This window comes from Castor canadensis, chromosome 14 (genome assembly GCF_047511655.1).
Source record: "Castor canadensis chromosome 14, mCasCan1.hap1v2, whole genome shotgun sequence".
NCBI lineage: Eukaryota > Metazoa > Chordata > Mammalia > Rodentia > Castoridae > Castor > Castor canadensis.
Window position 1 is genome coordinate 55,533,654 of NC_133399.1, and position 25,470 is coordinate 55,559,123.

Genomic DNA, 25,470 nt, shown 5'->3' on the forward strand with positions numbered 1-25,470 from the left:
CATCGATGTTTTTGCTGTAGTGAATTGTATGCTATCTCTAAACAAGACTAAACCTTTTCACCTTTACCCAATGAGCTTCAAAATGTTCTTTATCTTCCAAGATCCAGCTCAAATGCCAAATCTTATATAAACTGTTATCTACCCATCTCCTGAAGTCAGAATGAATCTTTGCAGTGTAATTCAACTAGCACCTCATGCTGAATTAGCTATGTCTGTGCATTTACCTCTTACCGAACTACAAATACCTGAGAGGCCAGAGCTAGAGCTGCCATGTAAGCAGTCTAGCAGTCTTAAGAGTGCCAGACACTTAGTACTGAGTCAGTAAGGGCAATACTTAAATAAGACTCTAAATGTTCCTCTCCAAAAACACCTAAAACTTCTCATCACCGTTCCTGTCACAAATCATCCTCATTTTCTTCAGTGTGTCTTTAACCCAAAGAAGATTAATTGTACTAATTGTACAAAATGCATTTCATTATGATATTTTCACACTTACATTCTATGTATTTTTTTGTTGTTCATTTATTCACATGTGCATACAATGTACATCTTATTTTCTATGCTTTTATCCCTTTCTTTGTTGTCTTTAAAAAAGTAGTTTTGTATTTGTTTTCCTTCATTCTTTTTTCTTTCTTTTCTTTTTTTTTTTTTTTTTTGGTGAGACTAGGTTTGAATTCAGGGCTTCGTGCTTGCAATGCAGGCACTCCAGCACTTGAACTACACCTGCAATCCATTTTGCTCCTGTTATTTTGGAGATTGGGAATCTTGTGATCTATTTGTCTGGCTGGCATTGAACTGTAAGCCTCTTGATCTCAGCCTCTCAAATATTCAGAATTATAGGTGTGAGCCATGGGTGCCAGGCCTGCATTTATTTTCTTTTATTGAGTATTTACCTTTTAATTCGTTTGGAAGTTATACATTTTAATTCTGTTCTTTTAGTAAAAAATATGGGAATTATCATGAAAAAAAAAAAAAGAATCAACATCACTTCTCTCACTACCGCCATGTGAAGGAATTACCACTCCCTCTCATGATGAGGAAACAAGACTAGGTTCAACAACAAAGGTCAAGCTTCAATGCTGATGGGGAAGTCCAAGTATTCAAGGTAAGGGTTCCCTGCTCCAAAAACAAATGCCCATAACACCTCAGTCCCACTACCGGCTTTTCTTTAACTTCCTCAGGCCCACCACTGACTTCTAGGACTCCCTACCAACATATCAGCGAGTTAAGACCTCCAAGACAGGCTCTGATCCACTCATATCTCCTTCTCCTCCCCCTGGTGGCCGGCACACAGTATTTTCCCTGGTACCTTAAAGCGAAGTATGGGAAAATAGCTGTTAAGCTAGGGCAGTTTAAGTCAGTCAAAAGTACATGTATATGCACTACATGGACTAGTAGTTTTAATGATCTTTTACAAAGATTATCAGTAAAACGTGAAATTGGTGATGAAATGCCCAGTGTCAACACAAAATTATATGTTCACATTATTAATACAACTGTAAAGTGTGGATATGTACTGCCCAATACTGAATGACAATTTGCAAAAAATAAAAATTTTAAGGTATTATAAGCTGTGAGACAAGGATGAATGTCTATTATTCTCTAATGCCATATTACTTGTCTGGTTATTGCATATAATGGTCTATCCCCAATCTGCAGACTGCACAGGCTTGGCATCAGCTGGGTGCCTTGAAGACTGGGGGCTGGAGTCATCAAAGGCTTCCTCACTCCTGCATAGACATCTGAGAGAGAACCAGATAGAAGCTACATAGCTTTTTCTAACCCAATCTACTACATCACACAGCACCATGTCCTCCACCATCCTACTTATTAGAAACAAATCACTGAGTAGGTTCACATTCAGGAAGAGTGTGGGAATCAGACTCCATCTTCTGACAATGGATGTAAGAATCATGGGAGAAGTCAGATAAAAACCAAACCAATTAAATCAGATTCCAGTCCCCAAAATACAGCTTCCCCATGGGATTATAATGGTTAGTCAGGAGGAAGAACACAGAATCAAGACAACCTCTCTAGATTTCTTCCAGCTCTAAATCTGTATCATCCTGACTTAGGAAAAGGCTAAAGAGACTAAAAAAGGTAAAATGAAAGTCTCTCCTTGCCATCTTACTCAATCTTTATGGCCCCCTAAAATTCTAATGCTGAAACCTAATCCCCAAAGTTGTAATATGTGGAGGTGAGGCCTGTGGGGGTAGTAAGGTCACAAAGAAGGAGCCTTCCTAAATAGGGTTATAAATGAGACTCCAGAGAGCTCCCTCATCCCAAGGACACAGGACTTCAGAAGACCGAAGCCTGTGAACTAGAAGTAGGCTCTCACCAGACACTGAACTTGCCAGCACCTTGTTCTCAGACTTCCCAGCACCCTGTTCTCAGACTTCCCAGCCAGAACTGCAAGAAATAAATTTCTGTTCTTTCTAGGCTCCCAGTCTGTGATATAGTAGCTCAAATGGATTACAACACTCCACAAATTAAAAAAAAAGAAAAAAAGAAAGAAAGGAGACTCATAAGTTCAGGTGTATCTTAGATAATATACAGGTACACAGATATATACTTCCAAGGCCTGATAGCACCCTGATCAAATCCAGCTTGTACCTAAATATTACCATTGATAAAACCAGGATTCAGACTTTCTGTCCATTAAGATCAACTCAGCACAGAAAGCAAAGGTGAAAATAGCCTAGATGCTCTCCCAGAACCACCCTATGCCCTTGCCAGACATACACTTCCTACAACCATCCATCAAGTTCCACAGGACAGGACCTGCAAGGCACCCTGAACCCTCAGAGTGCCTGGCACATATCTCTAGGAAGTAACAAGTATAAATCTGTTTTCTTCAGCTTTTCTTTTTCTTTTTTTGGCAGTGGCAGGGATGGAATCCAGGACCTTGCACATGCTAGCAAGCACTTCTAACATTGAGCCACATCACCAATTATTAATCTTGAGGTTACAAATATATACATGCTACTTTCATTACCAATCACTGTGTGTGGAGACCAGTGATTTTCAAGATGTAGCATACAAATAGTCTCTGATGGCCCAAGATTACATGTTCCATAGGATGGTCCAACAGTTGAACATTTAATGAATTTTCCACTGTATAATTATAACCTATATTAAAAGTCACAAGAAATGTACATTTTAAAAACAGTCACAAGAAGGAATTACTTGCTCAGTGGCAGAGTGTTTGCCTAGCATGCGCACAGTCCTGGGGTTCTAGTCTCAGCACTGCCAAAAAAAAGAATAAATTCTAATTCTGTAGGTCTACAATGGGCCAGAGATCTTCGTCTGTAACTGGCTCCCAGGCAATACACAGTCTGCTGAGCAGCAAGGACTACATATCCATAACTCCAGATACTATCATAAGTAATGCTCAAAAATCATACTCTTGAAACACAGGTACTCGAACAAATACATACAGATCCATAGCAACACCATGCAGTCAGAAGGTGTCAACAGCCCACCAATGGATACAGACATCCAATGGAATATTATCCAAACACACACACACACACAAAGACTGACATATGCTACCCTGCGGATGAACCTTCAGATGAAAGAAGCCAAACACAAAGAAGGACACATTTTGTCTGATTCCATTTACATGAAATATCCAGAACAGGCAAATCTGTAGAGACAAAATGCAGTTGCCAGGGGGTGGGCAGAGGGGGAAATGGAAATAGGAGTTTCTCTCTCTCTGTTTTTTTTTTTTTGAGACAACATCTTCTACGTAGCCCAGGCTGACCTAGAACTCATGACCCTGCCTCAGTCTCCCAAAAGCTGGATTATAGATAGCCATATGACACCACAGGTTTTCTTTAGAAGTGGTGACAATATAGGGAACTAGAGAGGTGGCTGTACAACAATGGAATATAGTGAATACCACTGAACTGTTTACTTTAAAATGATCACATGTGTATCTTTAATGTTTAATTTTTCAATTTTACCTCAATTTTTTGAAATGTGAAAAAAATCATAAAGACACTAAGTACCAAAAAAGATAAAAGCATGACTCTCTGTAACATACATAAAAATATTTTTTACTATAGCACCGGGTATACTAGCTAGCTTGACTCTAATTCTTGCTACTCAGGAGGTAGAGATCAGGAGGATTGTGGTTCTAATGCAGCCCAGGGGAGGGAGTAGTTAGGGAGACCCTAGCTCACAAAACAAGTTGGAGGGGGCGCTAGCTATTTAGAAGGGAGAGATCAGGAGTATCATGGTTCAAGGCCAACCTGGGCAAAAAGTTCTTGAGACCCCCATCTCAACCAATGGCATGCATCTGTCATTCCCAAGTACACTGGGAAGCACAAATAGGAGGATCGAGGTTCAGGCTGGCCTGAGCATAAAGTGTGACCCTATCTCAAAATTAGCTAACACAAAAAGGACTGGGGGTGTGGATCATGTGGTAGTGAAGCTGCTTAGCGAGCATGAATTCCTGAGTTCAATCCCCAGTACAACCAAAAAAAACCCCAAAATACAAAAAAACTAAAAATAAGCTGGGTATGCTGGTGCACACCTGGAGGTGTAGGTAGGAAGATCATGGTCTGAGGTCAGCCCCAGACAAAAAAAGCACAAGACCCTATCTAAAAATAAATAACTAAAGCAAAAAGGACTGGGGCCATGGCTTAAGTTGTGGAATGCCTGCCCAGCAAATTTGAGGCCTGCATTCAAACTCCAGGGTACTTCCATTATAATGAACATTTCATACACTTCACTTAATGTTTCTAAGTCTTTCTTTGTTAATAAAATGAAGTACTTATCCTGTCCACCATGAATTCTAAGGAGCCAAAGGAAAAAAAAAATTCTAAAACTCTAAGATAGGGCTGGAGGTGTAGCTCAGAGGTGGAACTCCTGCCCAGCATGTGACAGACTCTGGGTTTAATCCCTAGGATTACCAAAGCAAACAAACCTGTAAGATACCATATGAAAAATGCTGTTTTATTTTTACTATGCTGTTGTATTTCCACATGGTTTCATCTGTGGAAAAGAATTCCTGAAGATTTTGTGACAACTGAAAACAAACTTTGTAACTCAATTACCAAATCTGTGACTACACAACACACTAAGTCTTGTGGCATGGATCAACTTCAGGAACCATTATTTCTCATCTATTTCCTTTATAATGCGACCACCACCACTCAGTGGTGTAATTAGGTAAGTTCTAACTTATGTTCAGAAATTTACTATCTTTCTGTTTCAGAAAAAAAAAATTTAAATGACTTTTTCTGTTCATTCTTTTAGTATGAAATGCAAGAACCTACTTCAAATAAATGTATAAAAGAAAGAAGAAGCTTATCAGCAAGGGGACAGGTTTGTGCCACTATACACCACCTGCTCTATAAGGAGGCAGAGTCTGGCGGTGATCATTTTCTTGATTCCAAGCCCCACTCTGTGACATAAGCAGGCAAGCTGTGGAGTCATGGAATCAGAAAGGCCATTGACAGCTTTTGGAGCACACAATCATATATCTGTTCCCTCCAGAAGCTGCCTCCTCTTCCCCAGCTTTCTCCAGGTCCAGTTGAGACAGCCACCAGCCAGGTAGCTGGTGAAAGCACTTCTCCCCTCCTGTGACTCAACCTACCGTAACAGCAGAACTCACCGCAAAGATTTTTAACAAAGTTTTCATGTAGAGCTTTCGGATACCAAAGGAGACTCCAAAAATGGCAGGGACTATGATGAAAACAAGCAGGAGGGTGAACAGGACGGTCAGGGAGATGCCCAGAAGGTTGACAATCAAGCTATCAAAAGGCAGCAAGAGGAACATGGTGGACGATCCAGGCCAGGCTGTTGCCCTCTTCCCCACACAAACCACGACCTTCAGATGATCCTTTCTGACCGCTCCAGTTTAGGAAAGGTAGTCGGTCCCCCAAAGGTGACAAACTCCATCCCAAGGTTCAAGTCATTCAACTGTCTGCACAGAGAGTGTGGGGGCAGACCAGTAGTAGAAAAGGGCCACAGAGGCAGCCCAAAACTGCCAGATCTGCCCAGAACGCAGCAAGACACCTTCGGTACCAGCATCTGTATCCAGGCTGGGTTTGTGCAACTAAGTGGCGAGGGAGAACTCTCTGCTCTGCTTTCCGCCCGCTGCTTCCAGAGATTTCACTCTTTTTCCTGCCCCGGAGCATTCAGCAGATAAATCTGTCCTGCAGATCTGTATTACCAGAAGTACCAAGAAGAGCTCACCTTGATGCCAGAAAACTCCTGGTAACTCGAGCACGTGTGTGTGTGTGTGTGTGTGTGTGTGTGTGTGTGTGTGAGAAGAGTGTGAGTGTGAGTGATGGCTGGAACTTCACACAGAAGGCTTTTGAAAACAAGTATGTGGAAATTAAATAATTGTTTTACTTAAAATTCCTTCATAAGCTGAAGCCCGAGTTCACTGTAGAGAGTTCACATCTGGCCCCATTCTCCTTCTGGAGAGGATCTGGTGCTTGCTTTCCCCAGGATCTTCCTACCTGGAGAGCCCCAGTCTTCGCCAATGGCACACTGAGGCCGGCACGGAATGTCTCATGCTGCCTGCAGTGAGCAGAGCTCCAGACGCACCTGGCATTAGTGGCTGCTCGATACCTTTTCCCTGAGGCCCTCTTCTCAGTGGTGACCTGGGTTCTTGGCAAAAAGCCGTTTACATGCTGCCAGAGCTGCAGGGAATAGAAACACCATCAGTCACACAAGTCAAGAGGAGAAACATCAAGATACTTGGCGGGGTGGGGGTGGGGGGGTGGGGGGTGGACAGAGAGACTGTTTTAGGGTAAGCTTGCAGCCAGTACCAGCTTCTCAAGCCATCAAGGTCAAAGGGACCAGGCAGGCAATGCAAGTGTTCCATGTAGTTTTCAACTCACTCAAACTTTTTAAACAGAACATGCATACATGAAAGACACATCTGAAAGAGCAGCAAGGATATACTGTGAAATGTAAATCTCCCTCCTATCTGTCCCCAGTTACCCAGAGTTCTTCACATGGATGCAACCACATGACCTACTTTGTATTCTTCCAAAGAGAATCTCTGCTTATGTGAGGAAACCAGCTGCTCCCTTCTGCCCTTCCCCCTCCCTGAGCCTGGCAACAATAACGATGGCATATGATGTACCTTATTCTTTGCCTTGCCTTTTTTTTGATGGTACTGGGGTTTGAACTCAGGGCCTCATGCTTGCTAGGCACAGTCTGCCACTGTAAAAATGTGCCAGGATTTAGGTATCCAGTCTCCTAAAGCCAGACATTACTATCTTCACCTTTTGACTCTTTAAATAACCATGTACATATGTGATTTAGTACACAGAACGCACAGGGTAAATACATTTTCAGGATAAACTCTTAGAAACAGAATTGCAGGGGAAAAAGAAATACACATTTTTAATTTGTAAGACACTGTCACATTAGTTTCACAGAGATTAAACCCCTCCAGTCTATTTCTCCACACTGGTCACTCATTTTTAAATCCTACTATTTCAAGTATCTCATGAGAACATCCCAATTTTATAGTACTCACCTAAATTACAAGTTATCAACTTGGGAGTATCCTGAAAACCAAATCTCTGAAACCAAACGTTTTCCCCCGATAGTGCTGGGGATGGAACTAAGGGTCTTGCATATCCTAGGCAAGTGTTATAACCCTGAGCTACAGTGTACCCTGGCAAAACATTCTGGCTTAGCATGGATCACCTTTTAGCTCCATCCTAAACGCTTAGAAGTTCAGGAAATTAAACAAGTGCGTGCTGACTTCACCTTAAATTTATCCAATACTTTATAAACTCAAATATGTTACCTCATTTGATTATTTCTAACCTGTCAACAAGTATTATTTCCACCTAAATCTGGAAATGAGAGCTGGACACAGACCCAGTTCTCTTGTGCTACTCCCAACTCATTCCCACAGTTAGAGATCAAATGCTCAATAGGGAGCTGTATCAGTGGCTGAGTCGCAAATACACGCTCCTGTTTCTGATCCCCACCTTCTTCCATGTCTTCTACTTTAATGTCATTGTTATTACTGCTAATTTTTACTGACTACTTAAAATATTCCAGGCATTGAGCTAATAGCATATACGATGCTCAATTCTCACACTTACAGGTGAGGATTCTGAATCTTAGGAGACAAGTAAATTTCCCAGGATCACACAGGCACTCAGTGGTACAGCAGGAATCCAAACAAGTTCCTCTGTCTCTCAGCCCAGACTCTTTAGCCACTGCACCTTCCCACCTCCCAAGCTACCCTGAAATAAATGAATGCTTCCTTTATACCAGACCTGCTCTACAGAACTTCCTGTGTCTATAGGAAAACCACAAGGCAGATCTGGATTCATATATCAGAATTCAGTGTTCTTCTCAGAATCCAGGGTACAAATGTGCTCTCATTTTTATACATTGGCCAAACTCATTGTACATGCCAGAATTCTAACTACATTCCCAAGGCAACTGAGGAGTCTGAGCCACTGTGTTCCTGATACCTGTCAGGGCCAAGTCTAATTCTAGGGCCATACCTCTACTCCCCTTGGCCAGCATTCCCAGAGGGAAGATCCAGAAGAGCCCTCTGTCCCACTGGCAAGGTTACCTTGAGTTCCATGGGCCCAACGTGACTGTCACATATCAAGCATGACTCCACAAGCCAAAGTTCTGATTGCTGCTCTTTGGATCACAATCAATTGAGAATTCCCAAGGTTATTCTGGGCATTAAACACATGTAGCAACAAACTGATTTCTCCACCTAGTTCAAGAGTTGGCAAACTGTAGCTTGAAGGCCAAATCTAATTACTGTCTGTTCTACAAGTCTCCCAAACTATGAGCTATGCAAAATTTTCACATCTTTAAATAGATGTCAAAAACAAAGGAGGATACATGACAGAGACCATGACTTGCAAAGCCTAAGACATTTATTATTTGACTCTTAACAGAAACTGTCTGCCACCTGTGACCCAGCTGATCTTTCCTTGAAATAGCAACCTCTCCCCTGGTGGCTCTGCCTGCCCTGAGTGCTTGTTTAAGAGCGCCCAGCCTCCTGCCCAGAGAACAGTAAACCAGCCAGACAAGTTACCTGGCCAACACTGATCCTCACATAAATTCTTAGAAGTAGAGGAAACAGTAAGCAAACGGAGTTATCGAATAATTTTCCAGACATCTCGGGGAAAGATCAGTAGAAAAATCACTGAAGACAGAGGTATCTCATGTCTTGTGAGCCCCTTAATACTGTTAGAAAGCAGTTCACATCAGAACTCAATCAAAACACAATTTCTGGAAAACTGCTCATTTAGGAGAGGGTATTACTTTGCCTCAAATACATGTAACCATTACCTCTTAAGAGTGTGAGGGTGGAAGCCATTAATTCACAGGAATATTTATTTATCCTCAACACACAGTATGCATGTGCAGACATTATGTGAGGGGTTACATATTTAGCAGTGAACATACATGCCTAAGAGACAAGAATCAAGTCAATAAGCATACACAAAGTCATCTCTTCCAACTTTCATGGCTGTTAGTGAGGAAAAGGAAGAAGTTCTGGAGTAGGAGTGGGAACTCAGTGTAAGAACCTCTACACCAGTTCTAACTCAGGCTGAAGGAATGGGCAGAGCCTTTTTCCACTCCTAACTGCAGATCCAGGCACTCTTCAGAGAGCTTTGTGACATCCTAACTCAGAATACTATGAGTGCTACAACATGTCAAGAGAGAGATGCCCTGTGCCAATGTGCTCACAGGTGTAATCACAGCTACTCAGGAGACAGAGATAGGAAGATCTCGGCTGAAAGTCAGCCCAAGCAAAAGTTAAGGGATCTTAACTCAAAGAATAAGCAGGCATGATGATACACGCTTATGATTCCAGCTACACAGAGGCATAGGTAGGAGATAGCAGTCTGAAGTCACTCCCAGGCAGAATCAAGAGACCCTATCTGAAAATAAAGCAAATAAAGGCTGGAGGGGCATGGTTCAACTGGTAGAATGCCTGCCTAGCAAGCGTGAGGCCCTGAGTTCAAAACCTCACTACTATATAAACAAAGAAATAAATACTTGCTTAGACTACATAGGGATAGATGCATACTTCTTTTCTTGCAATGCTGGGGCTGGAACCCAGGGCCTTGGACATGCTAGGTAAGCACTTTACCACTGAGTTACATTCCTAAACCTATACACGTATTTCTGGAGCTTGAGGGGAGGGGATGTTGTGGGGTTGAACTCAGGGCCTCACGCTTGCTAAGCAGGTGCTCTACCCCTTGAGCCATGCCCCCCAGTACTAGATGCATTTGTAAAGCACACACAAAGTACAATGTTTGTTACACATCAGACCCCAGCAAATGATATCACTTCATTAGGATCCAAAGAAATTCAGGGGACTGTCTTCAGTTCTGGTCATCAAACTTTAAGACTCAGAGATACAGATATCTCAAAGTAGAACACAAAATCCACAGGCTAAAAAAATACTAGATGCCCATGAAGCAGTAAGTGCTCAATTTTAAAAAGATAGCTTTTAAGGACTAGAGATGTAAAAAAGGCTCAAGTGATAGAACACCTGCTAAGCAAGCATGAAGCCCTGAGTTCAACTCCTAGTACTGCCAAACAGAAGAAGAAAAAGGAGGAGGAGGAAGAAGGGGAGGAGGAGAAAGGATAGCTGTAAAAATGGAGAAATGTGATTTAAAACTCCATGGCAAAAATCTCTGATAAACCACAATATTGGTGAAAATGAGAAAATACCCTCAAATACTGGGGCAAGAGCATAAAATGTTACAACCTCTATAAACGACAATTTAGCCATGGTTGTAAAAAAATTTAAATGTAGATCACATTAGACAGTAATTCCATTTATACAAATTTATCCTAAGGACAAATTAAAGCAGTGGTTCTCAACCAGGAGTGATTTTTGACCACTTGGGAACATTTGACAATATCTGCAGATATTTTTGGTTATCACAACTTGGAATGAGGGTGCTGCTGGCATCTGGTCACAGAGGTCTGGGATGAACATCCTGTAGGGCACAGGACAGCCCCCACTCCACCCCCAAACACCAAAGCATTATCTGGCCCCAGATGTCCATAGGGCTGAGGCTGAGAAACGCTGTACTTTAGCATGTGCAACAGGAAAGAAGGTGCTAGGCAACTGACTGCAGCATTGTTTGCAATATCTAAAGAAACATTAGCCGGGTACCTGTTGCTCATGCCTGTAATCGTAGCTACTCAGGAGGCATAGATCAGGAGGATCAGGAGGATCACAATTCGAAGCCAGCCCAGGCAAATAGTTCCTGAGACCCTATCCTGAAAACAGACTTCCCAAAAAACGGTTAGTGGAGTAGCTCAAGGTGAGTTCAAACCCCACTACTACAAACAAACAAAAAAACCCATTAATGTCCACCAATAGAGGATACAAGTCCAGTGTGCCTGCTGTCACCCACCTACATGGGAAGCATAAATAGGAGGATCAAGGTTAAGGCCAGCCCAGGCATAAATGTGAGACCCTATCTCAAAAATAACTAAAGCAAAAAGGGCTGGGGATGTGGTTCAAATTGTAGGGTGTCGGCTTAGGAAGCATGAGGCCCTAAGTTCAAACCCCAATACTGCAAAAAAGAGAATACAATAGAATACTATTCATTTGTTTAAAAAAAAAAAAAAAAAGGCTAGGTGCAGTGGCTCACGTTGTAATCCTAGCTACTCAGGAGTCAGAGTCTGTGAGGATTAGAGTTCAAGGCCAGACTGAATATACAGCTAATGAGAACCTCCCCCCCATAAAACCAATAAAGCCGGGTGTGGTGGCACCTTCCTGTCATCCCAGCTATGTGAGAAGTATAAATAGAAAGATGGAAATCCAGGCCAGCCTGGCCATCAAATGAGACCCTATTAAAATGACCAAAGCAAAAAAGACTAGGGGCATGTCTAGCAAGTACAAGGCCCTGAGCTCAAACCCCTAATACCACTCCCCAAAAAGAGAGACAACCAGGACTGAGGGTTGTGTAGGTCTTTGGTAGCGTGCTTGTTTAAGTGTGCCTCTGAGTCCAATCCTTAGCGCACACACACAAAAAGACACCTACATATATCTTGATTAAAAACAAGCTCCCAGCAGGGTGGGTGACCCATGCCTAGAGTCCCAGCACTTGGAGGTTGAAGCAGGAGGACTGAGAACACAAACACTGAGAGTACATGGGGTACATAGCCAGACCCTGTCACACGAATAAAACCAAAACAAAATTTTCTTATCTTCTGGTTAGGTGCAGGATAATATCCACAATCAGTACCAATGGTGGGGGGGGGGAATGGAAAAATATAGTTTATATGTATTGGCAAAGACTATCTCTGGGGGAGAAAAGGAAAGTGTAATACACTCACTGTTGGTAGAAATCTCACTTAGTATATAGCCATCATGGAAAACCATGTAGATTCCTCAAAACACTTAAAACGGAACTACCATATGATCCAGCAATTCCACTATTATTCAAAGACGAAATATTTATACACCAGAGGTACATGCACTCCTGTTTATTGCAGCAAGATTCACAATAGCTAAAATATGGAGGGCTGGGGGTGTCAGTCAGTAGTAAGGGCACTTACCTAAGATGTGAAAGGCCCTGGATTCCATCCCCAGCACCAAAAAAAAAAACCAAAAAACAAAAAAAATACAAAACATAGTACTAATAATAAATAATAAATATATTGGCTCAACCCAGATGCCCTTCAATAGACAAATGGGTAAAGAAAATGTAGCATGTATACACAATGGGACATTATTTAGCCATAAAGAAGAATGAAATCCTGTCATTTGTAGCAACATGAATGGAAGTGGAGGTCATTATGTTAAGTGAAATAAGTCAGACATGGAAAGACAAACGCCACACATTCTCACTCACTTGTGGGAACCAATAAATCAACCTTACAGAAAAACACATTGAAATAGTAGTCACTAGAGACTTCGAAGGAGGTGGGGAAGGAGGGTCAATAAGGGGCACCAAAACAGAGTGGTGGAATCATTTCTGGCTTTTCTTTAGCACAGTAGGGTAACTACAGGTTAAAACAATCTATGCTCTATTTCAAAATGACTAGAAGAGTACAGAATTCCCAGCATATAAAAATGATTAATGTTTGAAGAGATGGAAATGCTTATTACCCTGATTTGATTATTGCACATAGAAGCACTGAATTACCAGTATACCCCATAAAGATGTATAAATATGTCTCAATAAAAAAAAACCAAAATCCAAGAAAAAGAGATTATGAGACAGTAAATGTGAAGCTCTTTTCCTAGTTCCTGGAACACAGCAAATGCTCCAAACACGTGAACTATTTCTATTCTAAGACCCTGCACTAGAAAAGAGGGGCATGAGAAGGTGTTTCCCAACAAGAATGACACGACACTAATAAGATACCTGTTTTCAGAATTCTTTACAAGTGCTTGGAGTCCCCTAAAGTGGTTGGTGCAAGAAGATCACATCCAGATCTGCAGGCTGCCAGGGAGGTAGATAAAAAGCCACGTCAGGTCTGCAGGGTGCAGAGGGGGAGCAAGACCCCTGTAGAAGGTAAATGCTGGATGCTTAAAGACAGCATGCATGCAAATACACAAGCAAAGACCAAGACTGTTGCAGAAACTCTGAAGGAAGAAAGTAGGTATCTGTGCACAGTCAGCCCACAAAGAGTAACCCTCAGAAGACTCAGTCACCCCATCCTGGTCACTGTGATTCTCCACCAGGGTGCACACCTGAATCACCCGGGCTTAGCCCAGATGAATTGAGCGGAATCTCTGTGGGTGGGAGAGTGCTAATACTTAATCAGGCTTAGGACATGAAGTAAATTTCCCAGGATCACATGGGTGCACAGTGGTAGAGCAAGAATCCGGACAAGTGCCTCTGTCTCTGAGCCCAGGCTCTTTAGCCACTGTGCCTTCCCACCTCCCAAGCTACCCTGAAATAAATGAACGCTTCCTTCATACCAGGCCTGCTCTACTGAGCTTCCTGTGATAAGAGAAAAGTCACAAGACAGATCTAGTTTCTTACATATCAGAAGAACAAGTCTAGATTTGTGAAAGACTGCAGTGATTCCAATATGTAGCTGGAGCTGGGTTAAGGATTATGACCAGCTAACTCAGCAAGAAGCAAGTGTAACTGCTATCTCTACCAATAAATAAAATGTATCTCATTCTCTAACTAAAAAGGGGGGAGGAAATAGAGACAAACTAAGTTCGGTCATAAGTGAGCTGATGAGATCTAGAAATGCATCTAGGAGCACAAACACTACAATCAGAGATCGAGTTGGGAGAATCATGGTTTGAGTCCAGCCTGGTCAAAAGTTGGTGAGACCCTGTTAAAAAAAAAAAAAAAAAAAAAAATCTAGCCATGCCAGGTACTGGTGGCCCACTATAATCCTAGGTACTCAGGAGGCAGAGATTAGGAGGATCTTGGCTCAAAGCCAGCCCAAGGCAAATAGTTCAAGAGACACTATCTCGAAAAATCCAACTAAAGTCATGGTTGATGGAATGGCTCAAGTGGTAGAGCGCCTGCATACTAAGCATGAGGCCCTGAGTTCAAACCCAATAAAAAAAAAAAAAGATTAAATCAAGCTAGCTGTCATCTCAGAAAAGCAGATTTGGTCAGGACATTCTTGAGGCAAAAGAACTGGTATTAGGACTGGCAGTTAGTGGGTGCAAATTTTAGTTCAATATTAAGAATCCAACCCTTGGGGCTGGGGGTACAGATCAGTGGTACAACATGTGCGTAGCATATGCAAAGACCTGGGTTCAATCTCCAGCATTCCTCCTACCCCCTCAAAAAAACCATCTTTCATATACCACTAGTAGGAATGTAAGACTGCAGTTACCTTGGGAAAAGAGTTAAGCAGAGTCACTACCTGACCTAGTAATTCCATTCCTAGGTATATACCCAAAAGACATAAAAATTGCATTAAAAAGTTAAACATGAATGCTTAAACATTATTCAGAATAGCCAAAGATGGAAACCAAAAGCCTAACAATTGATAAATGATAAATAAAATGTGGTGTAACTACACAAAGGAATATTATTTGGCCATAAAACAGAATGAAATACTGAGACATACTACACACGGATGAACCTTCCAAATATCACACTAAGTGGAAGAAGCCAGTCACCAAAGACCATAAATCATATAAATCCATTTATATGCAATTGACAGAAAGTATATTAGTGCTTAGGGCTGGGGAGAGTGGGGAGACTGGGAGTGGTAAAAGGTGTGGTTTCTTCTTGAAGCAGCGAGAACATTTTAATATTGGCTGTGGTGAGCCAGGCACCTGTGGCTCATGCTTCTAATCCTAGTACTTGGGAGGCTGAGGCTGGGAGGATTGAGGTTTGAGGCCAGCACAGGCAAATAGCTTGCCAGACCCCATCTCCAAAATAACCAGAGCAAACATGGACTGGCTCAGATGGTAGAGCACCTGCCTTGCAAGTGTGAAGCCCAAGTTCAAACCCAAGTCCCACCAAAAACAAAAAACTTAAAACCGCACATATTGTGAGTATAGTAAAAACTACTTAAATGGGTAAGTAGTACAGTATGTGAGCTTTATCTCAATAAACCCATTAAAGAACCAAACATGGAGTTATTCTTGAGTTCGGCTCCACAGTGAGTGCCAGGCCAGCCTGGGCTACACCAGGAGACTGTCTCCCTAGTAACGAACAACAGCAAAAATTATGGAATGTCAAGGAAGCAGTAAAGCAGAATGGCTAAACATACAAGGAGTCAGACAAGCTGCATTGAAAACCAGCCTCCATTACTTTCAAGTACATTCATTCAGTTATTTCAATAACTTCAGTGTTCTCATCTGCAAAATGGGAGCAACATATACTCCATGGGAATGCTGTGACATGATAATGCATATCAAGCTATCAGTGTAGCACTTGAGAAAAGTGCTCCATAAATGGGTGGCACAGCCATTAACCAAAACCACCAAGCAAGGTTTTTGGTTAAGTGAAGACTGAGAATTCTACTCCAGCCTCATCTTACGGCTCTAGTCCCTGAGGCTGGGAAGGGTTAAATGACTGACACAAGTTACAGAACCCTACAAGCAGGACAGGACTCAGGTGCTCCGCAGGCAGACCTCACATTTGCCACTAGATGGGTTATGCTTCAGAGAAAAGCCACCATTCTCCCATCTACTCTGTCAAGATCGAGACCTCCGAAATGTCCAAATACCTATTTCTGATGTGATGCTGAACAAACATGCTCACATACACAGGCACAAAGGAAATGTGTGATGGGCTGATTCAGTGTCCAGTGTATGGCAGCAATGAAGTAGATGTCTGCTCAAAGGATGCTGCTGCTCAGTGGGAAAACAGTACTCAGAGCTATGGGGTTAAAGAACCCCGAGTGCCAAGAAACCAGAATACACTCAGCTGACGTTGATCCTGGATAGATGCATCATCCAAGATAGAGCCAGGATACAACAGGCCAAGGATGACAAAGCGCCAGGAAGAAGACAGAATGTGGTCAGCGTCAGGGCCCTGGTTTTATCTAAAGTCATTTTGACCTCACTTAGCACTGGATAGTAAGTAACACAGCACATCAAGTTCATGCCAAACAATATAACAGTCTCTTGAAGGGGGAGGGTGGAAGACAAAAGACATTTTGATCTTCAGCACTACAAAAAATAATAATTTGGGCCAGACATGGTGGTACAAGTCTACAATCCTGCAGGCAGATTAAGAAGGATCTTGAATTCAAGGCCAGCCCTAGGCTACACAGGGAGTCCCTGTTTCAAAACACGAAGGGCTGGGAGTGTAGCTCAGAAGAACAGTTGCCAACATGCATAAGGTCCTGAGTTCCATCTCTGGAATAAAAAAAAAAAAAAAAAAGGAAAATTTGATGTGCTGAGGCTCTAAGAGCTAAGATGTTTCATTACCAATCTGAGTACTACTCTGATTGCTCCATTTCAAAACTGGCCCTTTAACATTTGGGTGGTTTTTTTTTTTTAACAAACAAACAAACAAACAAAAAACCCTTTGTTTTCTTTTATTCAGTGTAATTATTTTGAGAGTCATTCATGTTGCTGCATGTGTCAATGGTTCATTCATTTTTATCAGATAAACACACCAGAATTTGTTTATTGGTTTTTTGGTGGTAGTGGGGTTTGAATTCAGGGCTTCACGCTTGCTAGGCAGGCGCTCTACCGCATGAGCCACACCTCCAGCCCTAGAATTTGTTTACGCGCTCATCTACTGAAGGACATTCCAGTAGTCCCAGTTTGGTAATAATATAAAGAAAGCTGCTATCCATAAGCTGTATGGGACATATCCTTTCATTTCTCTAGAGTTAAGTACCTAGGAGTGGAATGACTAAGGTAGGAGTGGAATGACATTCGTTTTTTTTGTAAACCTGCAAAACTCTTTTCTAAATTGGTTGTAGTATTTTTGTATTCCTACCAGCAGTGCAGGAAGTTCCAACTGCTCTACAATTCTCACCAACACTTCCTCTAATTTTAGGCATGGGTGTGAAGTGGGATCTAACATTTTGGTGGTATTGGATTTGAACTCATGGCCTCACACTAGCTAAGCAGGTGCTCTACCACTTGATCCATGCCTTCCAGCCCTTTTCCCTTTAGTATTTTTGAGATAGGGTCTCACTTTATGTCTGAACTGGCCCCTAACCAAGATCCTCCTATTTACAAAACTGGGATGACAGGCGTGAAGCACTGCACCCAGCCAAGATGGGGTCTCTTAAACTTTTTTGCCCAGGCCTGCACCCTCCCAATATCCATGTTCTGGGTAGATTGATCCAGCCAGGATCTAATCATTCCAATGTGCATTCCCTAATAAGTAATGACTGGAATACTTTTTCATGCTTATTTGCTATCTACATGTCTTCTTTGGTAAAGTGTCCAAGTCTTTTGCCCTTTATCTATTTGCCCATTTAGTTTATTTTATTATTGAGTTGTTACTGCCCATTTTTAAAGTTTTGCCAGAGGGAGGATTAAGCTGAGTAGTCTTATTTAAATAAGACATGAAAGCATTACTACTGAACTGTACGCTTAAAAATTATTGAGACAGTTAAAGAAAAAGTGAACCTGACCATTCCACAGAGAGAGAAAAAGACAGAAAGAGAAAGAGGAGAAAGAGGGAGTATGAGTTTCACCACAAAGGCACAAAATTTGTGACATCAGACTTCTTGGTTCAAGTCCACAAACTCAAAATAATCCTAGTTGTACAAAGAAAATCACTTAAACATGAAAGAACAAACCCCATAACCACAACCACAAACTCTAACCTCAGAAGTGAATGTTACTAAGCAAAATCAAATGCTCCTTCATCTTTTATGTCCCACTAACACTGATGCTGTGCAGTGCAACAGAGCAGTGACCCTGGGGCACTAAAAATGTGCTATAATGTGCTATACACACAAACTATGCTCAGAGTTCAATGACAGTATGAAAAGCTGCATGTAAGTGTTCTCTTTAATAATTTTTGCAATAACTACACAGTGATGTGACAATCTGGATAAACCGGGTTAAATAAATTAGCAAAAGTATTTTCAACTGTCTACTTAAATTTTTTTAGGGCAGGTGTGGTGGTACACTACCAGTACTAGGGAAGCAGACACAAGAGGATCTGGAGTTTAACGCCAGCCTGGGTGACACAGTAAGACCCTGTACCAAACAAAACAAAACAAACAAAAAGGATATAAAAAAAAAAAAATTTAAAAGGCAGAGGAACTCATGGATACAGTGCTTACCTATCATGCACAAGCTCTGGGCTCCATTCCCAGCACTACAAAATAAACAAACAAATAAATAATTAAAAAAACAATAAATACATAAATTTAAGTTTTTGGCCAGGTGTGGGGGTACACACCTATAATACCAGCTACACGAGAGGCTTAAGACCCTATCAAAAAATAACTAAAGTTAAAAAAGGGCATGGCTCAAGTGGTAAACCTAAGTTCAATCTTTAATACTGCCAAAAAAAAATTTACATGTATCTATATACGTTTATGTTTTAAAAATAATTGACAATAATTGTATATATGGGGTTCAATGTGATGATTTGATGTATGTATACATTGTGGAATGATTAAATCAATCAATCACTTTCTTTTTAAAGCAGCTACTTAGATGTATAAATTTAAAATGATGTATATACAGGGAACTTAAAAAACTAAATTCTCCCAAAACTAATGAACCAATAAAGAAATGGGCATGTGAACTAAACAGAACTTTCTCAAAAGAAGAAATTCAAATGGCCAGAAAACACATGAAAAAATGCTCACCATCTCTAGCAATAAAGGAAATGCAAATTAAAACCACGCTAAGATTCCACCTCACCCCTGTTAGAATAGCCATCATCAGCAACACCACCAACAACAGGTGTTGGCGAGGATGCGGGGAAAAAGGAACCCTCTTACACTGTTGGTGGGAATGTAGACTAGTACAACCACTCTGGAAAAAAATCTGGAGGCTACTTAAAAAGCTGGACATCAATCTACCATTTGATCCAGCAATACCACTCTTGGGGATATACCCAAAAGACTGTTACTCCAGAGGCACCTGCATATCCATGTTTATTGCGGCACTATTCACAATAGCCAAGTTATGGAAACAGCCAAGATGCCCCAGCACTGACGAATGGATTAAGAAAATGTGGTATCTATACACAATGGAATTTTATGCAGCCATGAAGAAGAACGAAATGTCATCATTCGCTGGTAAATGGATGGAATTGGAGAACATCATTCTGAGTGAGGTTAGCCTGGCTCAAAAGACCAAAAATCGTATGTTCTCCCTCATATGTGGACATTAGATCAAGGGCAAACACAACAAGGGGATTGGACTTTGAGCACATGATAAAAGCGAGAGCACACAAGGGAGGGGTGAGGATAGGTAAGACACCTAAAAAACTAGCTAGCATTTGTTGCCCTTAACGCAGAGAAACTAAAGCAGATACCTCAAAGCAACTGAGGCCAATAGGAAAAGGGGACCAGGAACTAGAGAAAAGGTTAGATCAAAAAGAATTAACCTAGAAGGTAACACCCATGCACAGGAAATCAATGTGAGTCAATGCCCTGTATAGCTATCCTTATCTCAACCAGCAAAAACCCTTGTTCCTCCCTATTATTGCTTATACTCTCTCTACAACAAAATTAGAAATAAGGGCAAAATAGTTTCTGCTGGGTATTGGGGGGGGAGAGGGAGGGGGCGGAGTGGGTGGTAAGGGAGGGGGTGGGGGCAGGGGGGAGAAATGACCCAAGCCTTGTATGCACATATGAATAATAAAAGAAAAATGAAAAATAAAATAAAATAAAATAATGTATATAATCTTATTTCCAGTAGACTGTACTGATCAAATATTTTTAAAGGAGATTGAAATGAAAATAATACATTTCCAACGGGTAGGGAGAAAAACAGATGATACTGCCTCTCCTTATTTACTCCTCTGAAGTGTGAGGAAAACGGTGCAGCAGAAAGCTAAATAAGCACTGGAGACAGGGGTCTCCTGATAGAGCAGTCTCTCGGAATGCCATGGTTTTGTTCAAGAACAAGTAGCAACTTGCAATTGGGGATGCAGGCTATATGGCAGATCACAGGCATACTCAGAGAGGTAAAGGAGGACAGGAGTTGTTAAAGGTGTAAGGGAGAGGACTGCATAAGTTGTTTTAAAATAATCATCCCTGGCTACAAGAATCAGTATTAGTGTGGCCTCGGTCTAAGGTTGCAGAAGCAGTTGCTTGGTAGACATCCTCACATTAGCACTCTTTCAGGAGTGGCTTTCACAGTCATTGTGACAGGCTCTTGTGCATGACAGCCTTTGCTTTATAGTTTCCCAACTCCATTTTGCTAGGATCTAACCTAACTGATTCCATTTTGGTACTGACAACTTTCTCTGGTTTTAGGCACAGCTGTTGCTATCTGGTCTATGTAACCCTGAATAAGTAATCTGGCTTCCCTTGATTTAGGTTTCCTTTAGGTTTCTTTTTCTTCATTCAAAAAGTGAGGCAGGGGTAGGGGTGGGGGAAAGTGGCTCAAGTGATACAGCACCTACCTAGCAAGCTTGAGGCTCTAAGTTCAAACTCTAACACCAAAAAAAAAAAAAAAAAAAAAAAAAGTTAGGAAGGGCTAGATATGTGGCTTAGGGGTAGGGTGCCTGCTTAACATATACAAGGCCCCAGGTTCGACCCTCAGCACCACAAAAGCTAGGAAAACAACCTCTTACAGAGCATTAATTGTACTAATGAGGCACTATTATGTAGCTTAATGACATATGTAATGGATCACTTTCCATCATGATGTAGTAAGAAGTAAATGACATGAAGAATGAAGTTCTATTTTACCTGAAGAAGCAACTGTCCATGCTTCACCAGCCCCAATTAATATCCAGAAAGCAAGAAATTTTCTTTGAAAATAGCTTTTGGTGATATGCATCCAGGTGAGAAAAATGGTTTATTCATTAGCAGGAAGCCCTCAGCAGATTAGGCTAGAACGGTAACAGACTAGTCATAGCACTCTTTCACCACACCATACAAAATAAAGTCTCCCCCACTCCCATCTCTAGGGATAATGACTTATGACAACTAGGTGTGAGATGTCCATAAGCTTCATGTGCAGGACAAATCTTGTTTTTGGCCAGAAACTCACAAAAGAAAAGCCCACTCTAAAAGTAAAGTTATAATTATGTCACATCATATGAAGAACCTGAACTTATATGGAAACTTGAAGAAGTCTAACATGTGGGACTTGCTTGTTTGTGGCACTCTTTGGAGAAGTAGAATACCTCCATACTAAGGGTAAGAAAATTGAGGCACAAGTAAAACTAGTCTTTTTGGTCAATGATGGACCACCTTTAGGGCAGTGGTCCTATAAGATTCCTATCTAGTGACACCACAGCCATCTACAGTGTTTCAAAGACAAAAACCTCCTAATGATGCATTTCTCAGAACATATCCCTGTCATTAAGTGATGACTATACTGAATTTATGCTTATGCCTTTCTTGAGACAAGGAATTTAACTTTTAACAGCATAAAGTTTGCTAGGAAATGCATGCCATTTTTTTTTAAATTAGTTTCAGACTTTCTTTTTAATTGTTTTACTGGGGCATACCATGTTTTGGTTCATGCCTCCCAGATTCTCATCAGTTACAGCATGAAAGGACTTCTAGGAGGATACTATTGTTCTCTCAGTAATCAAGACTAAAAACACCCAGCACTCAGGAAGCTGGAGTACGAGGATGACAGGCTAGGCTACCAAGCAAGGCTGTCTCAAAACAAAACAAATCAAACCCAATCAGTCTAGTTTCCCTTAGTAACTCTTTTATCTTTAGCAGTGCTGGAGATCAAACCAAGGCCTCATACGTGCCAGGCAAGCACTCTACCACTGGGCCACATATCCAGCACGACCCCCTCAATAACTCTATTAAAGAGCTGTGATGCCCAGTGCTGGTGACTCATGCCTGTAATCCTGGCTTCTTGGGAAGCTGAGATAGGGAGTTATCACCTTCTTAGGCCAGCCTACCCAAACACTTCGAAAGATCCCATCTCCAAAATAACCCAATCAGTATTTTCCCAAGTCTTCTAAACACTGTAATTAGAACTTCTCATTTGTCCCAAATCTATTTTTAAAAGAATTTGAGGCATATTTCTGTTTTACTCTTCTGGAATTCGGTGAGAAAGCTTGTGTACCTATACAAATCCTTCATAAACTAAGAGTTTTCAGTCATGATCCCCTAACCATTTCCTTCCTGAAGGAAACAACTGAAAGGCCAGCAAAGAGAAGACTGGATACAGAGCTGGAAGACTGGAGGGTGTTTCCAGCCTTAGTGGGCTTCTTATATTATAGGTCTGGACAAGTCACTGAACCTCCCTGGATCGTGAAAACTCAAAACTAAAAAGGCTGGGCAAGAAGATTTGGAAGTTCTCATCCAGATCAGAAATATTTTTTGTTTTCATCTGTTTCCCAGCAGCTTGATCATTAGGTTCCCTTCTCTGATCTTTCTCCAACTCTTCCTATAGGTTTCTTAGCTGAGGGACTTAACGATAGTAGACTGGGTTCTAATAAAAGTACATTATGACTTTATATGACACTAAGATTTTTATTTTGAATCTCAATTCCTCTCTGGGACTGGGATGTAGCACCGCACTTTCGCACCAGGCCCTGGATTCAATGACCCAACACTCAAAAAAAAAAAAAAAAAAAAGAAAAAGAAAAAAAAATTACTGAGACATCCCAGAGAAATGGATGAGGATGTGGAGGAGACAGGGTTGGCCGTAAGTGACCTGCTGAGGCTGGATGGTGGGTCCAGCTGGCTCACTATTCTAACTGCTTTTGTAGTTAGAAATTCTTCACAACACATAGCTTTCAAGATACATGACCAGCAGAATTACAGAAATCTGTCAATACAGTCTTTGGCTACAGTATAACTGTTTTTCATACCATCTTCTTTGGGTTGACAGACTCTCCAAGACACAATACTAAGCAGAGGTTCCTAAAGTCCAGCGAAAATCAAGGGGAACGAACCAGAGGCAAATTCGAGTGATTCCAAGGCCATGCGTTACTAACTGAAGGCGGAGGTTACTAACTGACGGCGGAGGGGCAAAGGCGCAGGAGAGGAACGGACTTTCCCGGGAGCTGCACCACGTTCTCGTAGCGGATTTCCCACAACTTTTGAGTTGCTGAAGTTAAAGCCCCTGCGAGGTGGGAAGTGGAGAAAGGAACTAGAGCCTGGGGAGGGTAATAGGGCGCGGAATCCAGACGGAAAGGTAGGAGGACCGGGAGCTCAGAGGCTCAAGAAAGGAAATGAGGAACCACGAAAGGGAAGTGTGCATCCCGGGGAAGAGCACACAAGAGGCATTACAGGTGAAGGCGCCTCCACGTGACCTACCGCCCAGGCAGCCCTGGCCATCCGCCGTCCGCACCGCGCGGCATGAGGCTGCGTGGCCGCGGGGGGTGGGGGTGGACAGCCGAGGGAGGGACGCGGAGGGAGGGTGAGGAGGCCGGGCCCGCGCCCCGGCGGGAGGCGCCCCACCCGGCCGGGATCCCCAAGAAGCGCGATGGAGCCTCCCGACGCGGAGCGGCGTCGTGGGGCGTCTCAGCCGCGGACCCCTCGTGCGGTGCTCGACACCGCGCCCGGCTTCGGTCCGAGGGCCTCTGGGAGGGACCGGCTTGCCCCTACTCACCCGCGGCGAGGCTCCGGTTCCCAAGTCCTCGGCGACGGTCCCTCCGCCCTGCCCGCAGCGCCGGCCGAGGCGTGCGTAAGGACGTGCGCGCGCCCGCCTTTGTCTACGGCGCTTGACGTGACCCCGCTTCCCAGCCCACCCTTGCGGCCCAGCTCACCCCACCCGCGCCCTGCGCGCTCCGGGGGCGGGGCCGGGGTGGGTACCGCCCAGTGGGCGTGGTCGCGGGGAGGAGACTGGCGCGCGCCCCGCCCCGTCGCGCCCCCGGGATTCCCGGAGTGACGACAGGCGCACTTCCTCCGGAGGTCTCTGAGTCTCTGAGCTGACTCGGTGTTGCTCCCGGAAGAAGGTGGAGTCAGCCCTGAAGAGCAAGATTCGAGAGTCTACACCACCTTGTCATCTCGGGCTGTGGCTTGTATCCAGCGGGATTCTGCGTGTGCACAAGTTCGTTGCTACCGCAGGCGCCATCGTCACCGCGTCTCATTGGCTTACTAATAAAACCCAGGAACTCCAGGAGTAGGTGTAGACGTCCTACGCATTCTCTCCGCTGCTACTTTCCAACGTCCCCCTCAAGTGGCGACCGATCTAAAGACTTCTGATCCTGCTGGAGTTTCCACGTGTGTCATCATTGTCACCTAGCCCAAGCTCACCTCCCCTAAACTGGGTCCTCCTTTATAATAGAAAAAATATAAAACCTTCTCGTTGCTTGTATATGTGTGTGTGTGTGTGTGTGTGTGAGAGAGAGAGAGAGAGAGAGAGAGAGAGAGAGAGAGAGAGAGTCTCCCTACATTACACAAGGCTGGCCTTGAACTCGTGATCCTCCCTCAGCCTCCAGAAGGCTGGAATTCTGACAGGTCTGTGCCACTGTGCCTGGCTCCTTGATATTCTTAAAAGATTTTTTTTTTTTTTGCCTCCAGTACCAAACCCTCCCTCCTAGTTTATTCTGCACACTGCTGCCAGAATGACATTCCATGCTATATAATCTGATAAAATCTTTCGGGTGAAATCCACATTCTTGGACCTTAAAATCTGTCTACAAGCAGGATAATTCCACTCCGAAACAATGGGCTATTCATCCCCACTAAATCCCCACTTTGATACTTAACATATTCATTAACTCAATCTTTTATCCACTTAGCTAACCTTGGTGGCACCCTTATTATATGCCCAGCTTTTGGGGAAGTCCCAATGATACAAGGTTGAATAATGCATGACCATGTCTAATCTCCAACTCAAATGCCACAAGAGAAGATACTGGAAATGGTACATTTTCACTTTCTCCACAGTGCTATGCATAAGGGTTTTGTTTGTTTGAGATAGGTCTGTGTAACACAGGCTGGCCTCAAACTCACCAACATCCTGCC

General features: G+C 42.7%; 1 protein-coding gene across 2 annotated transcripts in view; it reads right to left on the reverse strand.

Annotated features, from left to right (window-relative positions):
* Window positions 1-24,266, reverse strand: part of Gpat4 (glycerol-3-phosphate acyltransferase 4) — a 41,875-nt gene extending 17,609 nt beyond the window's left edge. The window contains exons 1-3 of one of the 2 annotated variants that reach the window (XM_020180031.2): window positions 24,110-24,230; window positions 18,679-18,713; window positions 5,621-6,656 (exon numbers count right to left, since the gene is read on the reverse strand). In XM_020180031.2, the coding sequence (XP_020035620.1) occupies window positions 5,621-5,785 (165 nt within the window). In that variant the 5' untranslated portion in view covers window positions 5,786-6,656; window positions 18,679-18,713; window positions 24,110-24,230. Of the gene's footprint in view, window positions 1-5,620; window positions 6,657-18,678; window positions 18,714-24,109 lie in introns of both variants that reach the window. The other variant, XM_020180032.2, reaches the window with a different exon arrangement.
* Window positions 24,267-25,470: the final 1,204 nt, after the last annotated feature.